Here is a 20,185-nt window from a genome sequence, read left to right as displayed (position 1 = left end):
GTGTGGCATTCCACAGCTAGCACCCTGGGACAGCCACCACTGTGGAAGGACAGAAGGTAAGCACAGGTGAAGCACCAGGTGCTGGTGAGGCCGAGGGGCAGGGCTGGCGCTGCTGGTGGGAAAGGGTTTCTTAGAGGATCCCGTCTACACATGACATATGACCCACCCAGGAGCATTTACCCAAATACACTGAAAACGTACATCCACATGGAAGGCATACCGGGTCATGCACAGCTGCTGTCCTGGTAACAGCCCCAGCCTGGAAGGAACCTGGTCGTTTCCTCCAGGGCGGGTGGGTGCTAAGCAGAACGGCCCAGCCGTGATTCCTGCCCCTGCGAGCACAGCAGGGGCACCTGTGAGGGAGAAGGGGCAGCACCCAGGGTCCCTCTGCTGCCAAGTTCTATGGCTTCCCTCAGAGGGCAGGATTGTAGGGAAAGAGCAGCCTGGCTGTGGTGGGAGGCTGTGATCACCCGGCCCAACGGCTGTGTCCTTGGTGGTGAGGTGTAAAAATACACACACACACGCAGGTGCACACATGCACACACAGGTGCACACATGCTCACACAGGCGCACACGTGCACACACGCACAGACACGCACATACGTGCGCACACAGCTGCACACGCAGAGTGCACACAGGCACACGCGCACACACAAGTGCACGTGCACGTGTGCGCAAACAGGCATGCACACACACAGTCGCACACACGCATATACACGCGCATACGCACACACAGGCGCGCGCGCACGCACACACAGGCGCACGCGCACGTTGCTGCTGCTCGGGGTAAACCGGAAGGTTGAGGGCTGACTTCAGAAGTCCCGCACTCCGCTTTGCCACCTGCGCCGCGTTGTCCTGGGTCCCGGGGCTGCGCCGGCTCCGCCCTGAGAGGTTCCCCGCCGGGCAACTGCAGCTAGGAGGAAGCGGCAGCAGCACGGGCTCTGCGGGGGCGCGGGAAGGCAAGGCCCCGGGCCGGCCGCGGACACTGCGCTGAAGCGGGATGTGGATGCGCCCCGCCACCTACCGCGCTGCCGCCCCGGGGCCCGGGAAGGCGTCCGCGGCCGCCGGGCCGAGGTCCCCAGCGGGGCGAGTGGCCGGAGCCCGCCCCGCGGAGTTCGCGCCCCAGGGCGCCCCACCTTCCGGGGTCGGTGGGTGAGTGCCTCCGGCCCACCCCAACCCCTGAAGTTGCCAGTGGGGAGCCTGGGGGCGTCGGACCCAGAGCAGCCGCAGGGACCGGAACTGCGGCCCTGGGCGCCCCCCCGGCCGCCCCCGCACCTCCTGGGGACGCAGGGCTGGGCGGGAGCCGCGCCACCGCGCCGGGGACGCTGGCGGGAGACCGCCCGGCTGTGGAGACGGGCCACTGGGACCCTTCCTCTCCGAGCGGGTAGACGCGGGGCCCTGAGCACCCCCAGGAGAGGCGAGGGCCCGCCCCCGCGCCCCCAGGCTCTCCGACCCTGGCTGGGACCCGGCTCCGGCTACAGCCCTGAGAGGGGCCCGGAGCCCCCGGCGTCGGCCAGCAGGCAGGGAGGCGCCGCCCAGCCCCGGCAGCCGGGCCCCCGCCTGCGCCCCCGGCCACGTCCTGGGACTGGCTGCTCCACCGCGCCCGGGCCCTGCCCGCAGCTTCTCGACCGCCAGGCCCCGAGGGGGACTCCAGAGGCCGGCGGGTGGGCTCCGGGCAGCCCTTGCCGTGCCCCCAGGCGACGTGTTTGCCCCGGGCACCCCCTCCTAGAGCAAAGGGGGCCCAGCGTCCTCGGGGCGGGATCCTGCGCCCCCACCAGCTCCACGAGGGGCCCCGAGAGACCGCAGGCGGGGTGCATCCGTTCCCTGCCCCTCCGCTCCTGGGGCCTGCCTGGGGACTCGGAGCCCGCGCTCGGTGCCGCAGCGTTAGGGGATGGGGTGGGGGGCTCCCCGGGCCCGTGTCAGGAGCTCCCAGGAGACGGAGGCGGGTTTCTCCCGCAGGGCTCCTGTCCTCGACCGTGCTGTCCCGCCTCGGCCACCGACACACGCGCCGCTTCCTGCGGGTTTTGTCTTTTAATGTTATGCGGAAGAGTCACGTACGGTAAAATTTTCTTCTTTCACCATTGTAACCTGTGCAGTTCGGTGCTTTTATGTACATGCAAAGGCTGAGCAGCCCTCATCCCAGAGGAGACCCACACTCACCGCCCTGCAGCGGTGCCCCGCCCCCGCAGTCCCCGCAGCCCAGCTGCCGTGCGTGGATTGGGGGCAGGGGTTTTAGGACTGACCCGGACACATATTGACTCACAGAATGATTTTTACGTTTTTGCTTCTTTTTTTATTTATTTATTTTTTTTACTGTTTTAAGAAAGCTGCGAACATTTTAAAATCCCAGGGGTCACCTGAAAACCGAGCGCTCTGCTCTGCCTCGGTCAAGGCGCTGCGCTAGCGAGAGGGGCCGTCCCTGTCCCGCCGGAGCGGAGGACCCCGCGCCCCGGAACCGTCTTCCCGACGTCCTGCCGCCACCTGGACGCCGCATGCTAGCCCTCGTGTGCTCTGGGCCCAACCCCTCCCTTTGCTTTGGGTGTCTCAGCTGGGCTTGGAGCAGCAGCACCCGACCTGTGCCGCACCCCCCTCCCCCATTCTTGCTCTGCCCTGCACCTGGACCCCTCCACCCGCTTGCCCCGGGGCTCTGGCCTCAACGCCCCCTACACGCTCGCCTTCCCAGACCCTCCCCAGCTGGGCCTCGGGTCCTTGCAAGGGCTGCCTCGGTGCCGCGCTTTACCGCGCAGCCCCCACGGTGGTCTCTTGTGTACCCGAGGACTGGGGCACTGGTGGCCTCCCTCTCCCGCTCAGCCAGGACCCTCGGGAGCTCCTGAAGAGGGCAGGGCAACTGGAGTAGTTCTGGAAGGTTCCCCCTTTGCTCTGGCTGGTCCCCAGAACGCCAAGGCGCCCTCGAGACTGTGGCTTGTTGCCACGGCTGAGTGGGAGAGGCTGGTCCAGCAAGGCCCGGGGCCCATTGCAGAAGTCAATGCCAGGCACCAGGATGGTGAGACCGTCTCACCACTGGGTGGAGCAGCCTGGAGACAGGACATAAGGCTCAAATCTGTCTCCCCGTGGGAAGATTTTATGGGGACCGAGGGGGGCCTTGGTGCGGGTTGGGTCCACCAGTACAGGGCACCGCTCCTGCCCGCATTTCCCGCTGCAGAATCCCTGGGGTTGCATTTGTTGGGGTCTCCAAAGTCAGCGAAGGTTCGAGGGGCAGCAGCTGCAGAGGCCACAGGCTTGGTCGGTTTCAAGAGCTGGTGCTGGTGCCACAGGGCCACGCAGGCCCCAGCATCCCCGCACCACAGTGCTGCCCGTTGCACACCCACCGCCCTCTGGAGGGTCTGCCCAACGCCCCTTGGCCCTCCCGGTCAGCTGGTCCAAAGACCCCATCTCCCCACTGTGCAGAAGAAAACCAGCTCCCCCCTCGGGGGCTTCCTTTCTCCCTCCTCGTCTCCTGCCACGGCCTGTCGAGAAGGAGCCCGGGGAGCCCTCCCCCACCCCAGGCCTGTCCTCTCCCGAACACCCCCCCCCCCCCACCTTCAGCTCTTCCCTGGAAGTCTGTGGCAGCCTCTAAGCAAACTCTGCTTCCGGCCATTCCCGCTCCCACTCCCTCCTCCTGGACCACACCCACTGGGGTAACCCAGTCCAGCCCTCATGCTTGGTGGCCCACCAAAGCCACCACGTGTGAGTGCTTCCCCCAGATCACCTGCCCCAGCTCCTCTCTCCTTAGCCCACACGAGGTGGCCATGGCCAGCAACCATAGAGTGCTGGGCGCCACCCCCACCCCACTCCGGTAGGACGCCGTTCCACCCACAACCACACACCCACACTGCCCGCAGGGCTACTCAGCCTCATCCTCAGCCACTGCGGGATGCAGCACCCCCCCCCCACCCACACCCACACCCACTCCCCCCACGGCTTGCTAGCTTTTGGGGCTTGCGACAAAGCAGATGTCGCTGGGCCTGTGAACCTTGTGCTCTAGTTTAAATCTATGTTGACCAAGTGAACTTCTAACACGAAAATGCAGGGGTAAGCGCAGTCCCAGCCACGCTGGCTGGCTGTGGACTCGGTTAGGGCTGTGCCCGCGCTGCCTGTGCGCAGAGGTGCTGGGCGCGGGGAGGCAGCGGGTGGTGACGGGGTCCGCAGGGGTCAGGGGACCCTAGCTATGGCCAGGGCTGCACAGCAGGGGCCGTCCCTGTGATTTGTCTGCTAAAGTAACACCTCGGGCTTCTAAAACTCAGGCGAGTCCACACAGTGTTTAGCTGGGTGGCTGTGGATGAGCGCAGGGCTGGGGCGCTGGGCTCGCCTAACCCCACCGCGGCCGGAGCCCGACGCAGCCGCTCCCAGAGCGCCGGGGCCTGCGGGGAGACGCGAGCAGCTGCGGGGGAGTCCACGGCCGGTCCCCACGGCCAGCATCTCCGCAGAGTCGTGAGGGCTCTTACCTTTCCATCCCGAAAAAGGAAACGAGGAAAAGAAAAACAAAAAAGCATGCATATCGTGGAAGAAAACAGGACAAAAGGCATTTTGTGGGGGTTGCAGTGGGGGTGCTGAAGCCATGGAAGGCCTCTGTGCCGGGAGGTCGGCCGGAGCGTGGCAGCCCCGCGGAACCGCACAGGGCCCAGGGAAAGGAGGGGAGCTGCGCTCGCACACGGCCTGGGGGCCCTTCGGGGGCCACCGGCCACGCGTCCCACCTACGTGAGAACCGCCAGGCTGGAGCACAGTAGTTTCAAAGAAGAAGATACTCTTATCTTGGGACTTTTTCGTGTCTTCAAACCCAGCAGGTGGGCCCTGACCGACGGAAGCACGTTTCCCCTCCACAGGGCAGGGCCGCGGGCCCCACGCCACGTCCGGCCCCACGCCACGCCCGGCCCCACCCTGGGCCTCCACGCCGAGTCGTGGCAACGCTCCCCGGCTCGGGTGGGCCCCGGGATGCGCCGAGCGTGGCTCAAAGCTCCTCGTTTCCCTTCCTTTAACCCAGGCTCGTCCCGAAACAACAACGTGGCGGCAGAGCGTCCGGATGGCAGCGCGGGGCCGCTCGCTCCAGCCGGCCCGCCCCGGCCTCCTCCCCCACGGCCTCGTCCTCCCCCGCCTCCTGTCCAGCCTCCCCGCCGCCCCGCTGCGCAAAGCGCCGCTTCCGCCCCGTCCTCTCTCCCGGGGACGCTCTCACCACGCTTCCCAGGGCGCGCCCAGGGTCCTCCCTGGCCTCCCGAACATCCTGACTAAACCAGCCCACCGGCGCGGGGTCGGCGCCCCCCATCGCGTGCAGGGAGCGGTGACCGACTCGAACCCCAAACCCGCCCATTCCGGAGGGTGGGGTCAGAGGCCCCGGAGCCCGCGCACGGCCCCCTGGGAGTTCTGGTTCGGCGCCCGCCCGCGCCGGCGCAGACCCGGCCGCGGCGCGTGAGCGCGCCTGGGGCAAGGTGGGGCGGGGAGGTGGGGCCGAGCGGGGAGGGATCAGCGGGGCTGCGCGCGCACCCCAGCGCTGGGCCGGGACGAGGTGACCTCGGGAGCGAGCGGGAGCGCGCGCAGCCTTCTGGAAGTTGTAGTTCGGCGCCCGTCGGCGCAGGCGCAGACCGCGCGGGTGGCGGCCGCGGCCTTTGTCCTGCCGTCGGGCGGGTGAGTGGCGCCGTCCTGCTGGGCCCCGGCAAGGGGGGCGAGCCGGGCGCGGATCCGGGGCCTGCCTTGGGCACCCTCCAGAGCGTGGTGGCGACCTCGCGGGTCCGCCCGAGTCCCCTTTGCTGCGTTGGGCCCGGGGCGAGGACGCCGGGGGGCGGGGCCGGGGGCGGGGCCAGGTCTGGAGGGGTCTCTGGGTCGGCGAGGCAGACTGGGGCGCCGGGTGGGCCACAGCGCACAGCCAGCAGGAGGGGTGCACGGCCCGACCTTCGAGCTGGAGCCAGCCTGACCTCACTCCTGCCGGGTGGGCCGTCCAGGTTGGGGTCGTTCAGCCCGAGCCCCCCGGGAGGTCACGTCCGAGTCCTGCGCCCTGGGAGGGTCTCCGCCCTGAGGACGACGGTGGGGACAGATAGGCCCCTTCACCCATTCAGCAAGCATGGAGTGAGCGTGGCCTGGGTGCCAGACCCCGTCCTTGGTTCACTGCGGATCCCGGCGTTGCCTGTGCCCCTGGAGGCCCCCCCAGGAGTGGAGAAGGAGCGCAGGGAGCCCTGGAACCGAGGAAGACAGTCCTGTCCTAGAAACGGCAATGGAGGCAGCTGGGCAGCAGAGGCACAGGGCACAAGGGCCACGCGGCCCCGCTTTTAGGAGTTCCACGTGGAGGAGTCAGCCAGCCGGTGGGCATGCAAACCATTGGCAACACAGCCTTCACTTGGTAGGCGCTACGTAGATACTCCCAGCAGCGCCAGTGTCTTCTCTGCCATGGCAGGCCCTGTCGTCAGCCCCTTAGGGGCCTTGGCCCGGTGATCCACGACATTGCTGTTACCACCTCGTTTTACAGAAAAGGGAAACCGAGGCACACTAGGCGGTGCCTGGGGGCCCCACGGGTATCTGGCTTTCCGTCATAATATATATCGTCCTGGAAATCGGCTGAGGTCGCCCCCCAGACCCTGGGCCTTAGTTTCCCCATTGGTGGAGGAAGGAGGAAGACACGAGGGCATCCGGGAAGAGCTTGGGGCATACAGCAGGCTCTCAGCAGAGGCTGAGCCGAGGTTTCTCTGCTGTCAGCTGCGGCCTGGGCTCCAAGGCCACATCTCCTCACATGGGGGTTCCAGAACCCGGGTCTCTGGGCGCCGCGGGAACTGGCCCTGCCTCTCACACCTGCTCTCCCCCCAGAGCTGCCCAAGAGGAGCCGGCCAGTCCCGGGAGCGGCCAGAGAATGAGGGAGTGACTGCCGGCCCGGTGAGTACATCTCCGCCCTGGTGCTTGGAGCTCCCGGGTGCTTTTGCAGGCCCGCTCCTGGGGTCCCTGGCCCTAGCACCTTTGCCCTCGCCGTGCCCCCCGCCAGGAGTGTGCTTTTGCCAACTGCTTGTCCTCCAGATCTCAGACACCACTTCCTCTGAGAGGCCCTCCCAGATTCCCCTGACCTGCCCGGTGCTGCCCTGCCTGCGGGTCCCCTGACAACGGGGTGAACCCCTGCTCCAGCCCACACCCCGACCTTACCAGATCAACCAGTCACTTTGCAGAAATCCCAGGGGCTCGTGGTCTGTGCAGGACACAGACCGTGTAGCCCACGAGCACGTGGTGGGGGCTGGGCACTGACTAGGACCTCGGGAAGAGAGTGAGGAGGAGGCTAGGGAGCAAGGACGAGGCTGGGGGGTGGGGGGGGACACAGGACTTCGGGCCCAGGTAGGGGAGGGGGGCTCCCCGTGAGCTGCATCCCAGGCGCAGCAGGGGGCTGAGAATGAGGTTGCCACCGGCCAAGGCAGCAGCCCCTGTGCCCTCGTCAGCGCTACTGCTTTGGGGTCTCAGTGCCTGGTTAAGGGGGAGCTCCTCACCCCCGACCCAAGGCCCCAAGTGCCCACCCAATCCGTGTCCTTTTTCCTCATTTGTTTCTTAGGGAGGGGGGTTGGGGCACACAGGCAGGTGAGCCAGGGACCAGGATGGCCTGGAGGGAGCATCCCAACCTGCCCTCTTATTTATTGATTTATTTAATTTTTTATGGGGAAATCTTCACCCACACTTCATACATGGCACAACCAGTGGTGGCTCACACCATCATCACAGAGTTGTGTATTTATCACCATGATCACTTTTTAGGTCATTGCATCTCTCCAGAAAAAGAAAGAAAAAGAAAAAACTCATACATCCCATACCCCTTGCCCCTCCCTCTCATTGACCACTAGTATTTCTAGCTACCCAATTTATTTTACCCTTTATCCCTCCTATTATTTATTTTTCATCCATGTCTTTTTATTCATCTGTCCATATCCTGAATATCAGACACAAGGTTTTCACAATCACACAGTCACAATATAAAAGCTATATCTTTATACAGTCATGCTCAAGAATCAAGGCTGATAGAACACAGCTCAGCAGTTTCAGGCACGTCCCTCTAGCCACTCCAATACATCAGAAACTTAAAAGGGGATATATATATCCCCTTATATATATATATTTATAAATATATAAATAAAGGAAATATAAATATATAAATAAATAAATAAAGGAAAATAAATAAATAAAGGAAAAACTCACACATCCCATATCCCTTACTCCTCCCTCTCACTGACCACTAGTATTTCCATCTACCCAGTTAATTAAAAAAAAAAAAAAAAAGAGTTCTCTGGGGGCAACTCTTAGGCCTAATTTTAAGTAGGCTTAGCCTATCCTTTGTGGGGTTAAGTTTCATATATATATAATGCATAAGAATAACCTCCAGGATAACCTTTCAACTCTATTTGAAATGTCTCAGACACTGACAGTTTGTCTCATTTCTCTCTTCCCCCTTTTGGTCAAGAAGGTTTTCTCAGTCCCATGATGCCGGGTCCCAGCTCATCCCCTGGAGTCAAGTCCCACATAGGGGGAGGGCAGTGGGTTCACCTGTTGACCAGGCTTAGAGAGAGAGGCCCTTTTCCTGCTGGGTGACTTGGTGACGTGGCCTTCCCCTGCGTCCTCCCTGTGGCAGGGGCAGATAAGCATTCTCGTGACCTGGGGTTTTGTTTTGTTTTTATTTATTAAACATACCAACATACAAACACAAACATTCTTACCATATGGTAATTACATTCTACATATATAATCAGTAATTCACAGTATCATCACATAGTTGTATATTCATCATGATCATTTCTTAGAACATTTGCATCAATTCAGAAAAAGAAATAAAGAGAAAACAAAAAAATTTTACATACCATACCCCTTACCCCTCCCTTTCATTGATCACTAGTATTTCAATCTACTAAATTTATTTTAACATTTGTTCCCCCTATTATTTATTTATTTTTAGTCCATGTATTTTACTCATCTGTCAATAAGGTAGATAAAAGGAGCATCAGACACAAGGTTTTCACAATCACACAGTCACATCGTGAAAGCTGAATCATTGTACAATCATCTTCAAGACACATGGCTACTGGAATACAGCTCTACATTTTCAGGCGGTTCCCTCCAGCCTCTCCATTACACCTTAACTAAAAAGGTGATATCTATTTAATGCATAAGAATAACCTCCAGGATAACTTCTCAACTCTGGAATCTCTCAGCCATTGACACTTTGTCTCATTTTACTCTTCCTCCTTTCTGCCGAGAAGGTTTTCTCAATCCCTTGATGCTGAGTCTCAGCTCATTCTAGGATTTCTGTCCCACGTTGCCAGGAAGGCTCACACCCCTGGGAGTCATGACCTGCGTAGGGAATGGGAGGGCAGTGAGTTTGCTTGTCATGTTGGCTGAGAGAGAGGCCACATCTGAGCAACAAAAGAGTTCTCTGGGGGGTGGGCCATGGTGGCTCAGCAGGTAGAGTTCTTGCCGGCTATGCTGGAGACCCATGTTTGAATCCTGGTGCCTGCCCATGTTTGAAAAATAAATAAATAAAGGAAAAACTCACACATCCCATATCCCTTACTCCTCCCTCTCACTGACCACTAGTATTTCCATCTACCCAGTTAATTAAAAAAAAAAAAAAAAAGAGTTCTCTGGGGGCAACTCTTAGGCCTAATTTTAAGTAGGCTTAGCCTATCCTTTGTGGGGTTAAGTTTCATATGAACAAACCCCAAGATTGGGGGCTTAGCCTGTTGCTTTGGTTGTCCCCAGTGCTTGTGAGAATATCAGGAATTCTCCACTCGGGGAAGTTGAATTTTCCCCCTTTCTCACCATTCCCTCAAAGGGACTTTGCAAATATTTTTTTATTTACTGTTCAAATCACTCTGGCATTAATTGGGGCATCACTCTGGACAAACCTACAAAATCTCATGCCCTTCTCAAGGTTCCATGTACTTATTGTGTGCAATTAAACTGTCCACATAAGTTATATTAGGAAATGCACTAGTGACCCCACCTGAAAATATGGAAGCAGATAGGTGTGGGTGGGGGCCATGCAGTGTCCTGGCCACAGAAGCCCAGGTGGGATCCCAGGTGGCACTGGGCCTGCATCTGGGGCCCCCTTTGAAGGCCCCTGATGGGCGTGTCTGGCCGCCAGGGCCCGGCACACGGTCACTGCAGGGGGTGGAGCCACAGGGTACCCATTAGCCAGCCTGGAGTCTGCGCGCACCCTGCAGCCTGGCTGGAGGCTTGAGCTCAGGGGGGCCCCTGCAGCCATGGGGTGGGTCCTAGGGCATGAACCCTCAATCCTTGGTCTCCCCCGAGCAGGAGCCTCCTCCCCGAGCTGGTGGCGTCTCCCTGCTAGGGCTGGAGGCAGAGCCCTGGGCAGCGGAAATGGGCCCCCCAAGGCTGTGCAGGTGAGACAGGGCTCTGCGGGTTGGCTCCTGCTCCCTGATCTTCACGGCAAACTCGGCCACCTGGTGACCCTCTCCAGGAACCTGCTTGGCTGTGAGAAGAGCAAGTCCCTGTCCCCGCTGACACCCTCAGGGTCAGGGGCTTACCACAAACCGGCAAAACAATACTGAACGGGATGTTACAGATTGTGGTGACTGTGCAGAGGTGCAAGCGGGTCATGAGGTAGAGGCCTACAGGGAGGCATCAGGCGGCTCCAAGGAGGATGTGACCAGTACGCGGAAGCCTGAGCCATGAGGGGAATGGCCAGGGACCCGCTCGAAGGCAGCATCCAAGCAGAGGTGCTGTATCAGCTGGCTGTTGCTGCATAACAAACAGTCCGACCTCAGTGGCTTAAACCACAGACTTGTTTGTGACTGTGGGGTCTCGGGGGTGGGTAGCTCTGGTCTTGTCACCTGCCTGTGTCCTGGGAGCGGTGGCAAACCTGTGTACTTCCTTTCAGGGCCACGGCAGAGGCACAGGAGGGTAGTGGCCATGGCCCCAGCTGGGCATTGACTGGCCACTGTGTCTGCTCAGGAGACACTGCTCGAAGCTGGTCGGGTGGCCGAGCGCAGGACGGGGCATGCCGGCCAGTAGGGTGGGTCCATTCAGTCACTTGCCTGGCTGCAGCAGAGTGGGGGGCAGATGCAGTCAGATGGGGTTGTGGAGGGTCTGGTTGGGATTGGTGCAGGCCTGGGCCAGCTCCCACAGCCCCGGGAGAGGGCAGGGGTCCCCGGGACAGCGGCGGGGCCTGGCAGGGAGGGTGCAGCCTGTCCGGGCGGCAGGGGGCTGTGGGATGGGCGAAGGCTACATGGACTTGGGGACAGAATAGTGGGCTTTGAGAGAGGAGCGGGGCCCCGCAGGAAGAGGCTTGGCCTCCAGATACCCGTGACCTGGTAGGAATCCAGCCCTGCTGTCCCCTGCCGGGTGGTGCTGGACAAACTCTACACCCTGCCTGTGCCTCAGTTTCCACATCCGTACATGGTAGACCGAGCTCGCAGCTGCCTCGCAGGGCTGGGGGACTGGACAGGACCTGCCCATGGACAGGTGCTGCCCTGGGCCCGTGTGGGTGTGCCTGGAAGGCCTGCAGGGCCCAGACTGCCCTTCCGTGGCCCTGCGCCTGCAAGTCCCGTGGGGAACTGGGAGGAGGGGCAGGCCAGGCAGAGTGGGGTTGGTGGGGGAGGTGATGGCGGGGGCCCTGCAGGCCGGTTGGGGGGGACGCAGGAAGGACAGACGGAGGGAACACCATGGCCAGAGCCCTCCAGGGCCCGGGACAGGATGCCCAGTGCTCCTCCGGGGTGGGGGAGCAGGAAGGGCCCCAGTGGACAGGCTCTGCAGGAAGTGGGCACCCAGTACCCATGGTCAGGGCCCCAGGGGACAACCGCTGCATAGTGGAGGGGCCCAGGACAGTGGTCCCTGAAGCCACTTGGGCGCCGAGACAGGTCCTGCCAGCCTGACCTGATAGATGAGCTTCCTCTGGCTGCTGGAAAAGGAGCATTTAGTGGGTAAAACAGCACCAGTTTCTCACCTTGGTGATGCCGGGCAGACGTGCAGGAGGCGCTTCTGGACCGAGGGTGTCAGCAGGGCTGTTCCATCTGGTGGCTGCGGGTGGGATCCAGTCCGTTGCCTTTGGTGGCACGGGGCAGCCACCTGCCCTCCGTGGCCCCAGCCCCCTTCCACCTCCGGAGCCTGCAGTGGCCGGCAGAGTTTTCCTCGCATCCGTCATTCTTCTGTAACTCCTCTGCCTCCCTGGTCCCCGTTTAATGATGCGTGAGTGCACTGGCCACGCCACAGTCCAGGCCACTGTCCCTACCTTAACGCTGGCTGTCAGGAGCCCTCACCCTGCTGCTGTGTGAGCGCCCGTGCTGGGCCAGAGTGCACACTCACAGGCTGCACCCGGGCGGGTGGTGGGCATCTGCCATGGGTCTGTCCATGCACCGCCTTTTCCTCGGGGTGTAACATGTCCTGGGAAAGTTCCAGCATCACGCCGTCGGGCCAGGCTGTGCAGAGAGGACTGGGCACCCCGGCACACACGGCCGTCCTGCCAGGAAGGTGGGGGATGCGCTCCTTCGCTTGTTCACGCCCGTGGTTGCACTTCTGCTGTGGGTGTACAGTAGGGCTCCCAGGTAATGGGCCAGACACGGAATAAACCAGATCAAAACACTCATGCACCATCCTCCCGCTGACAGCCGTTTGGGCCCTTTGTAGCCTGGGGAAGTTGGCGGGTTCCTTTTCACCCGGCTGCGATGGCAAAGCAGCAAGATGCCTCTGAAGAACCTGGGTCTCTCCCGGGAGGGCGGGGCCGGGGGGGTCCGTGCCCACTGGCATAGTAGAGATGGGTCTTGTCAGGCCAGGCTGTCGCTGTGCCCCTTCCAAGCCTGGCACACCTGGCCCGGTTTCCCGGGAATGCCATCCTCTGGGCAACCTCCCCCACCCCTTCCCTGTCCTCCCTTGTGAACTCCTTTACGCGCTCTCTGCATTTATTTCTGGGCCTCCCTCCCTCTCCTCTTCCCTCCCAGTTTGCAAAACCATGTTTCACAATGGTCACAGCCAAGCCACTTGTACCTTGAATGTTTCAAAATCGCCCATTTTATTCTGTTCCCCACTGTTCCACTGCAGACCTTCTGCAGGAACTAAGGGACATTTCCACTTTTTTATTTCCTTAAGGCTTGGAAAGCAGACCTGAAAACAGACTGTCAGCTCTGAGACGAGGGAGTGTCCCGGTAGGATGCCTCCTGTGGGAGAGGGAAGTGGCTCTCCAGGGGTGACGGCACCAGGGACCGTGGGGAGAGGGTCGTGAGAGCCGGGACAGCCGCATGGTACAGGTGGCCGTCACTCAGCGGCCACGGCAACAGGGGAACAGGGATGGGGAAAATGGGGCTCTGAGTGCCCATCTCCCAACTCACCCAATGACTCCTGAAAGACGAGGCCCCCGGGTGTGGGGGACACACAGAAGGAGACAGAGACCAGACTCAAACGTAAATGCACAACAAAAAGCCTATGCAGGAGGGAAGCCGTACGAATGTCAGGGATGCGGAAAGGGCTTTGGTTACAGCTCAGCACTCATTGAACACCGCCGAACGCACACGGGAGAGAGACCGTACGAGTGTCACGAATGCGGGAAAGGCTTCCAAAACAGCTCGGCGCTTACTAAACACCAGAGAATCCACACCGGGGAGAAGCCCTATAAGTGCAATCAGTGTGGGAGGACCTTCAACCAGATCGCCCCGCTGACCCAGCACCAGAGGACGCACACAGGCGAGAAGCCCTACGAGTGCAGCGAGTGTGGGAAAGCCTTCAGCTTTCGGTCCTCCTTCAGCCAGCACGAGCGGACGCACACGGGCGAGAAGCCCTACGAGTGCAGCCAGTGTGGGAAGGCCTTCCGGCAGAGCATCCATCTTACCCAGCACCTGCGAGTCCACACCGGGGAGAAGCCCTACCACTGTGGAGAGTGCGGGAAGGCCTTCAGCCACAGCTCATCCTTGACCAAACACCAGCGAATTCACACGGGGGAGAAGCCCTACGAGTGCCGTGCATGCGGCAAGGCCTTCACCCAGATCACACCGCTGATTCAGCACCAGCGAACCCATACGGGCGAGAAGCCGTATGAGTGCAGCGAGTGCGGCAAGGCCTTTAGCCAGAGCACTCTGCTCACTGAGCACCGCAGGATCCACACCGGGGAGAAGCCCTATGGCTGCAACGAGTGTGGGAAGACCTTTAGTCACAGCTCATCACTCAGCCAGCACGAGCGGACACACACGGGCGAGAAGCCCTACGAGTGCAGCCAGTGTGGGAAGGCCTTTCGGCAGAGCACACACCTCACTCAGCACCAGAGGACCCACACTGGGGAGAAGCCCTACGAGTGTCACGACTGCGGGAAGGCCTTCAGCCACAGCTCGTCCCTAACCAAGCACCAGCGCATCCACACCGGGGAGAAGCCCTACGAGTGCCAGGAGTGTGGCCGAGCCTTCAGCCAGCTCGCCCCACTCGTGCAGCACCAGCGGATCCACACGGGCGAGAAGCCTTACGAGTGCCACGAGTGTGGCCGAGCCTTCAGCCAGAGCTCCCTTCTTGTAGAGCACCAGAGGGTTCACACCAAGGAGAAGCCCTATGGCTGCAACGAGTGTGGGAAGTCCTTCAGCCATAGCTCATCGCTCAGCCAGCACGAGAGGACTCACACAGGGGAGAAGCCCTACGAGTGCAGGGACTGCGGGAAGTCCTTCCGGCAGAGCACCCACCTCACTCAGCACCGGAGGACCCACACGGGAGAGAAGCCCTACGAGTGCAGGGACTGCGGGAAGGCCTTCACACACAGCTCTTCCCTCACCAAGCACCAGAGAACTCACACCGGCTAGACTCCACCCCACGAGTGCTGCTGACTTGGGAAGGCCTTACGCCATAGCTCATCCCCAACTGGACTGAACCAGTCATACTGGTGAGAAACAACACAAACACATTTATACACAAGCCTTCACACACCGTGCACCCTTCAGCCACCCTCAGAGACCTCGTGCTGATGGGAACGGTTGTAGGAAAACCAAGCGCTGAGCTGTGCATCCCCAGATATCAGACCATCCAGACAGGAGGAAAAAGTGGAGATGGTCAATGTTGGGATCCTTCAGCCATGAATGCCTGCTAATAGAACCCATGAAAGAGAAACAGTGTCAACGGGATGGCTTCTATGATTGTATAATACAGCTGTCACAGTGTGACTGTGTGATTGTGAAAACCTTGTGTCTGATGCTCCTTTTATCTACCTTGTCAACAGACAAGTAAAACATACAGAATAAAAGTAAATAATAGGGGGAACAGATGTTAAAATAAATTTAGTAGATTGAAAAAAAAATGGAATGGCTTCTGGCCAAGGATTCACCATATTCCAAACTGTGGTGAGAAAACCAACAAATGCCTTTCATATAAAAGTACCAAGTGAGAATTTATCATTGCTGCGCATCACATTTGGGGGTGGGGTGGGGCAGAGCTTATAAAGGGTGCAAGTTGATTCTGATTTCCCCAGAAATCAATATGGTGGGGTACATTCCAGAACTGAGAGTGACGTAAGAAATCACCACCAAAATCTGGCTGTCTCAGTACAAAGCCTTCTGGTTTGTGTGTAAATTGTTTGATCTGGGTACATGGCAACCATTCTCAGAGATTTGAATCCCATATGATAAATACAGTAAGGGAGATTGAGGTTTGTCATCTTTGTATTATTTTGCAATAAATTAATCTTTATGTGCAATGCAATTAAAAAGGTCTGTTTGGGAAGATTTGAGTAGGGCCACTTCTGTGGTGTCTCGCAGGTTCTGGGTTGGCTGTTGCTGCCTTGTCCCCTATAAATTTCTCCACAGGATGTACAGGCATTAGCAATGCAGATGTTGCTGTTTTATAAAAAGGGGAAGATATTTTGTTAAGCCAACAAGTCCACGTTGGAACCTTATTTTTCACAAGGTTTATCTGCATTAGGAAATATACAAGTTAGTCTTTCATTGAACTGTTATTCCGTCAATTCTTCATCCCGGTGTTTTAGTAGACTTGTTTTTACACACACTCCTGCCTTTTGCCTTCAGCTTGGCTCCTCCTCACCGACACCTGTGGTGCGACCTGTGGGATCCTGCAGAGAGCTATAGTTCTTTCCTAAACTGGGGAAGGAAAGCTGAGACTCCTGCCCCTGGGCAGCAGAGGGGAGTTGAGGAAGTTACTCCTAGGGTGGCAGGGAAACTGCAGGGACAAGTGAACCCCAACTCTAGAGGACTGGCTTGCATGGTATAGGTGCTGATATGTTTTAGTTATTGGCACAAAAGTAAAAGAACAACAAGGAAAAGTAAAAGGGAGAACGCATTTCTGCACCTCGGGTTATCTTTCAGTTTTCCTTGTTGGATGGGTGGGGGAATACACAAGTGTGTGTATATTTCCAGTGTGGTGGGTGTGCAGATGACAGGATAAGATGTTGACCTGGGGCATGCGGGCGCAGGGGGGGCAGCAGCAGGACACAGTGGGAGAAAATCCCTGTGGGTGGGGTGGGGGAAGTTCATGGGTGGACAGGCAAGCAGAGCTGAGAAAACTTCTCTTTTTTTACCAGACCACCTCAGGTTACAGGCAGGGTGTAGACAGGCCACCAGGGAACCTGAGCTGGGTGGCTGTGGCACACACAGGGACACAGGTAGACCCTTCCCAGCCTCTCACAAGTGACCAGGGCAGGGGCCCTGGGAAATGGGGCGGCCAGTGACATGTCACCTCCCAGCTGAGCAGCAACGCCTGGGTGGGGCCTTCCCCAGCAACTCCCAGGGCCCAGGATGGAGCCCACCACGTGCAGCCCAGTGCGCACCCCTCCCCCCAACAGGATGGTCGCGGGGCAGTGGCCCAATGTGACAAGAGGAAGTAAAACCTTTACTGCGTTAGCTCTGTGCTCGGGAACTGTCACAGCAGGCCGCCTGTCAACGCAGGGACAGAAGAGGCACCGGCTTCTTGTCTGTGGGGCAAATGGACATGATGCTATAATCCAAGATTAAATTGAAAAACCCAAAGATCACCTTTCGTGGCCCAAGGAGTCAAGTTCGCCATTGCTCAGGCCCACAGACCTCTACTAGTGTTTTCAAACTGTTTGGATCACAGCCCCCCTGTGAAAGAACACATTAGATGCTGCAATCTACTTCCCGCATTCCGACACGGCGCTGATGCCCTCTAACCTACCTCATGACTTCCTGATGCAGGGTTTTCACAGCTCAGGAAGAGGCAGAGACCTGCGACTAGAACCCTGTGTTACTAGGTCTCAGGCAGTTTTGTGTCCAGACAAACACAAAGTTAAAGCGGGAACCAGACGGCACTTGGCACATCCACTTAGGAAGCACCGAAGCAGCTTTCATAAAGGCAGGGGCCCTGGGTGTGCAGGAGGTAGGCGGCGCATGCAGAAAACACAGCTCGGCGGCGTCCAGGCAGTCACCGCAGGGTGCCAACCGACACCTCGGCGGCGGCGGAAACCCAGGGCCAGGGGGCCGGGAGGTCGCGGCCGGGTGAGAGCCTTGTCCAGCAGTGGCCTCCGCGCTCAGACTGCCCAGGGCAAAGGGTAACTACTCCGGGGGTGTCGCCATCCTCCGCCCGTGGGCCGCCCTGCCGCAGTCCCCGGCCACTGGCCTCTCACACCCTCCCGGGCTGGCCCGGGCCTCACCTGCGCCTTCCCGGGCGGGGTCACAGTAGGGCCCCGGCGCCCCGCTCCTGGGGAGGCTTCCGCGACGGAGTCGACAGGACCCCCGGGGACGCGGCGCTTCCGAGGACCGGATGGGAGATGCGACACTCGAGGGGCCTTCCCCGCACACGCGTGGGTGGCTTTCCCGCCGCCTCCTGAGCCTGGGCAAGACCCGAGCACGCACTCCCCGAGCGCCCCATCCCGCGGCCGCCTCCCCCTTCCTCCTTGGTGCCTGAGCTCAGCCCAGCCGTGCGGGTGCCCGGGCCACCCCCACCCGCCTCCCGGGGGCCAGGCACGTGCTGCGGCCCCTGGGGTCCCTCGGGGCGACGGTGGCCGCCAGCGTGGTGCGGTGGGGCAGCACTGAAGAGACTTCTCTCCCAGCCAGACCCCGGCGCCCGGACCCCCAGTGCCCGGGGTGCCCAGCGCGCAGCCGAGTGGCCAGAGGAAAGTCGAAGGGCGCCCCAGAAGTGCAAATCCGAGGGCGGGGGTCGCCCGGGGCAGCGCTGGGAGAGGGAACGGCACGCCAGGGCCGGGAAACCGCGGCAAGCTTCTCGGAAGCGCGTGGGTAACACTCGCGCGCCTGTGCCCCGCGGTCCTGCCCCAGGAACTCCGTCCCCATCAGCACCCGCTCCCGGGGCCGCCAGCTGCGGGGCCGCTCCCATCGGCCCGGGCCCCGCCGGCTCCTGCGGCGCGCAGCCGGGTTCGCCGTGCGTGGGGAGCCCGCCAAGCCGTGGCGCGAGGGCGCGGGGGCGCGGGTCCTGCCTGGCTGCCCTGAAGGGCGCCTCACCCCCGCGGCGGATGCACCCGGGTCGCGGCCGTATGAGAGGAACTCGGTAAACGGAAATGCTCTGCACGTGTCCAGAACCCCCTGGAGGAACCTGGACCGACAGGGGGGCTTCCAGACCCCCGTCGCGGCCTCCCCCGCGGCCCCCCTCCGCCCCCTCCCCGCCACGGACCCCCACGGCCCAGCGCTGGCTGCCCACTCAGGGTCTCGCGGCGGGGCCCCGCCCACCTGAGAAGGGCAGGCAAGCACGTGCTCAGGGTGCCCCCCACCCACCTCCTCACTCAAGGCCGCCTGAGGAAGGGGTCACCACAGTACCTCCCTTCACATCAGAGGACGCGGGGCATGTTGGAAGCCCCATTGGTACCTGAGCCCACCCCGACACAGCCAAGGCTGCTGCCCAGTCCCTGCCAGTCCCAGTCCCTGCTTCCCCTGCTGTGGAGATGAAAACATAACCGCGGCATTTTATGGGGCTGACCCATGGCCTTGGCTGCCTTCTCCTGTTCTTCCTGTTTCTTGCCTGAAAAGCAGGTGTGAGGGCAGGAGCTCAAGCAGCCATTCTGGCCCATGAGGTGACCTGGAAGTGAGGCCAAGGGCATGTCAGTGAGCCTGGAGCCCTGCAGACCGAGGAGCCACCTGCCAGCTCAGGCTCTGTGCCTCTCTCACCCACAGGGGAATAAACTCCAGTAAACCACTCACTGGGGGATTGGGCTCCACATTGTCAATCCCAATTCTCCCGGAACTCCCACCCACCCACCCCTGTTTAGTCTAAAGTATGCTCCCCTCACCTGGCTCCTCTGGGGCCCCACCGAGGTTCCCACCAGGAGCCACCTTCTGGCAGCTCTCAGGGCCCTAACCAGTGCCCAGGAACCACCCCTCGGGCACAGCTCGTGTAGCTGAGCAGGGGATGCTGACGCCCCGCTGCTTCCTAGGAGACTTGCCTCCAAAAGTGTAGGTCGGAGAAGTGCAAGCCAGCAGGTGCATCATTAACAAATGATTACAATTATCATATCATTACATAGATGTTCCCTGTTTACTTTCCAAGTGCATTGGAATAGCTGTGACCCAGCTGCCTCCATGCTACATAAGGTTATACAGCCTTTCTCTTGTGCCCCGTGATGATAAAACCTTGTGACTGATCTTCATCTGTACCCAGGTATCGGTTTTCCCTCTGGAGTCCTGTTACCCCTAAGGACAGCCCCTTGGGTTTGTTAACTAAGGTCCTGGGTCTGTCCAGAACTGACGCATCGCAAGTCCAAAGTCACCTTGATGGCCAAGACAGGCTCTAACCAAAGCGGGCCCACCTGACGCGCGTGGCAGCTTAGACTTGAACCTGCAGGCCACCTGCAGCTCCTGCCGCCCTCTTCTCACACACCTGTGGCTGAGCGTGGGCGTGCATGCTCAGTAATCAAACACCTCTACTCCCGTCACCTGGGGTCACTGAGCTCCTCACCCTAAACCTGCCCACCTTTTACTTTTGTAAGACTGTCGGCTTTACTGCAGCTCGGGGTGACAGCTGTTGGGCTGCTGGGCCGTCTGCTCTCCTGGCTGGCCTGGTCAGCAACCCCCTCTCTGAACCCCGGACTCTCGACTCTGGGCAAGCACTGCCTTCTCGGGTGACAGGGTGGGCTCCACTGTGCAGACACGTGTAAGAAACCCTTCGCTTCCTGCCAGCAACACACTCAGCCCCAATCTCAAGGACACACAGACAGACTCAAGCCCAGGGACAGCCTGCACCGTCCTGCAGTCACAGGTGGGAGCACAGGGAAGAGGGGCACAGGGAAGAGGGGTGCAGGGAAGAGAGGAAGAGTGCAGGGAAGAGGGGCTGCAGGGAA

General features: G+C 60.2%; 1 protein-coding gene across 1 annotated transcript; it reads left to right on the top strand.

Annotated features, from left to right (window-relative positions):
- Positions 1-5,566: 5,566 nt before the first annotated feature.
- Positions 5,567-17,458, top strand: ZNF135 (zinc finger protein 135). Its single transcript, XM_077130530.1, has 3 exons — positions 5,567-5,619; positions 6,790-6,855; positions 13,051-17,458. Exon 3 carries the CDS (start codon positions 13,200-13,202, stop codon positions 14,736-14,738), a length of 1,539 nt encoding a protein of 512 aa, XP_076986645.1. The 5' UTR covers positions 5,567-5,619; positions 6,790-6,855; positions 13,051-13,199; the 3' UTR covers positions 14,739-17,458.
- The last annotated feature ends 2,727 nt before the right edge of the window (positions 17,459-20,185 follow it).

This window comes from Tamandua tetradactyla, chromosome 16, assembly GCF_023851605.1.
Source record: "Tamandua tetradactyla isolate mTamTet1 chromosome 16, mTamTet1.pri, whole genome shotgun sequence".
NCBI lineage: Eukaryota > Metazoa > Chordata > Mammalia > Pilosa > Myrmecophagidae > Tamandua > Tamandua tetradactyla.
The sequence above is the reverse complement of the archived record's forward strand: the minus strand, read 5'-3'. Positions and strand labels throughout refer to the sequence as shown.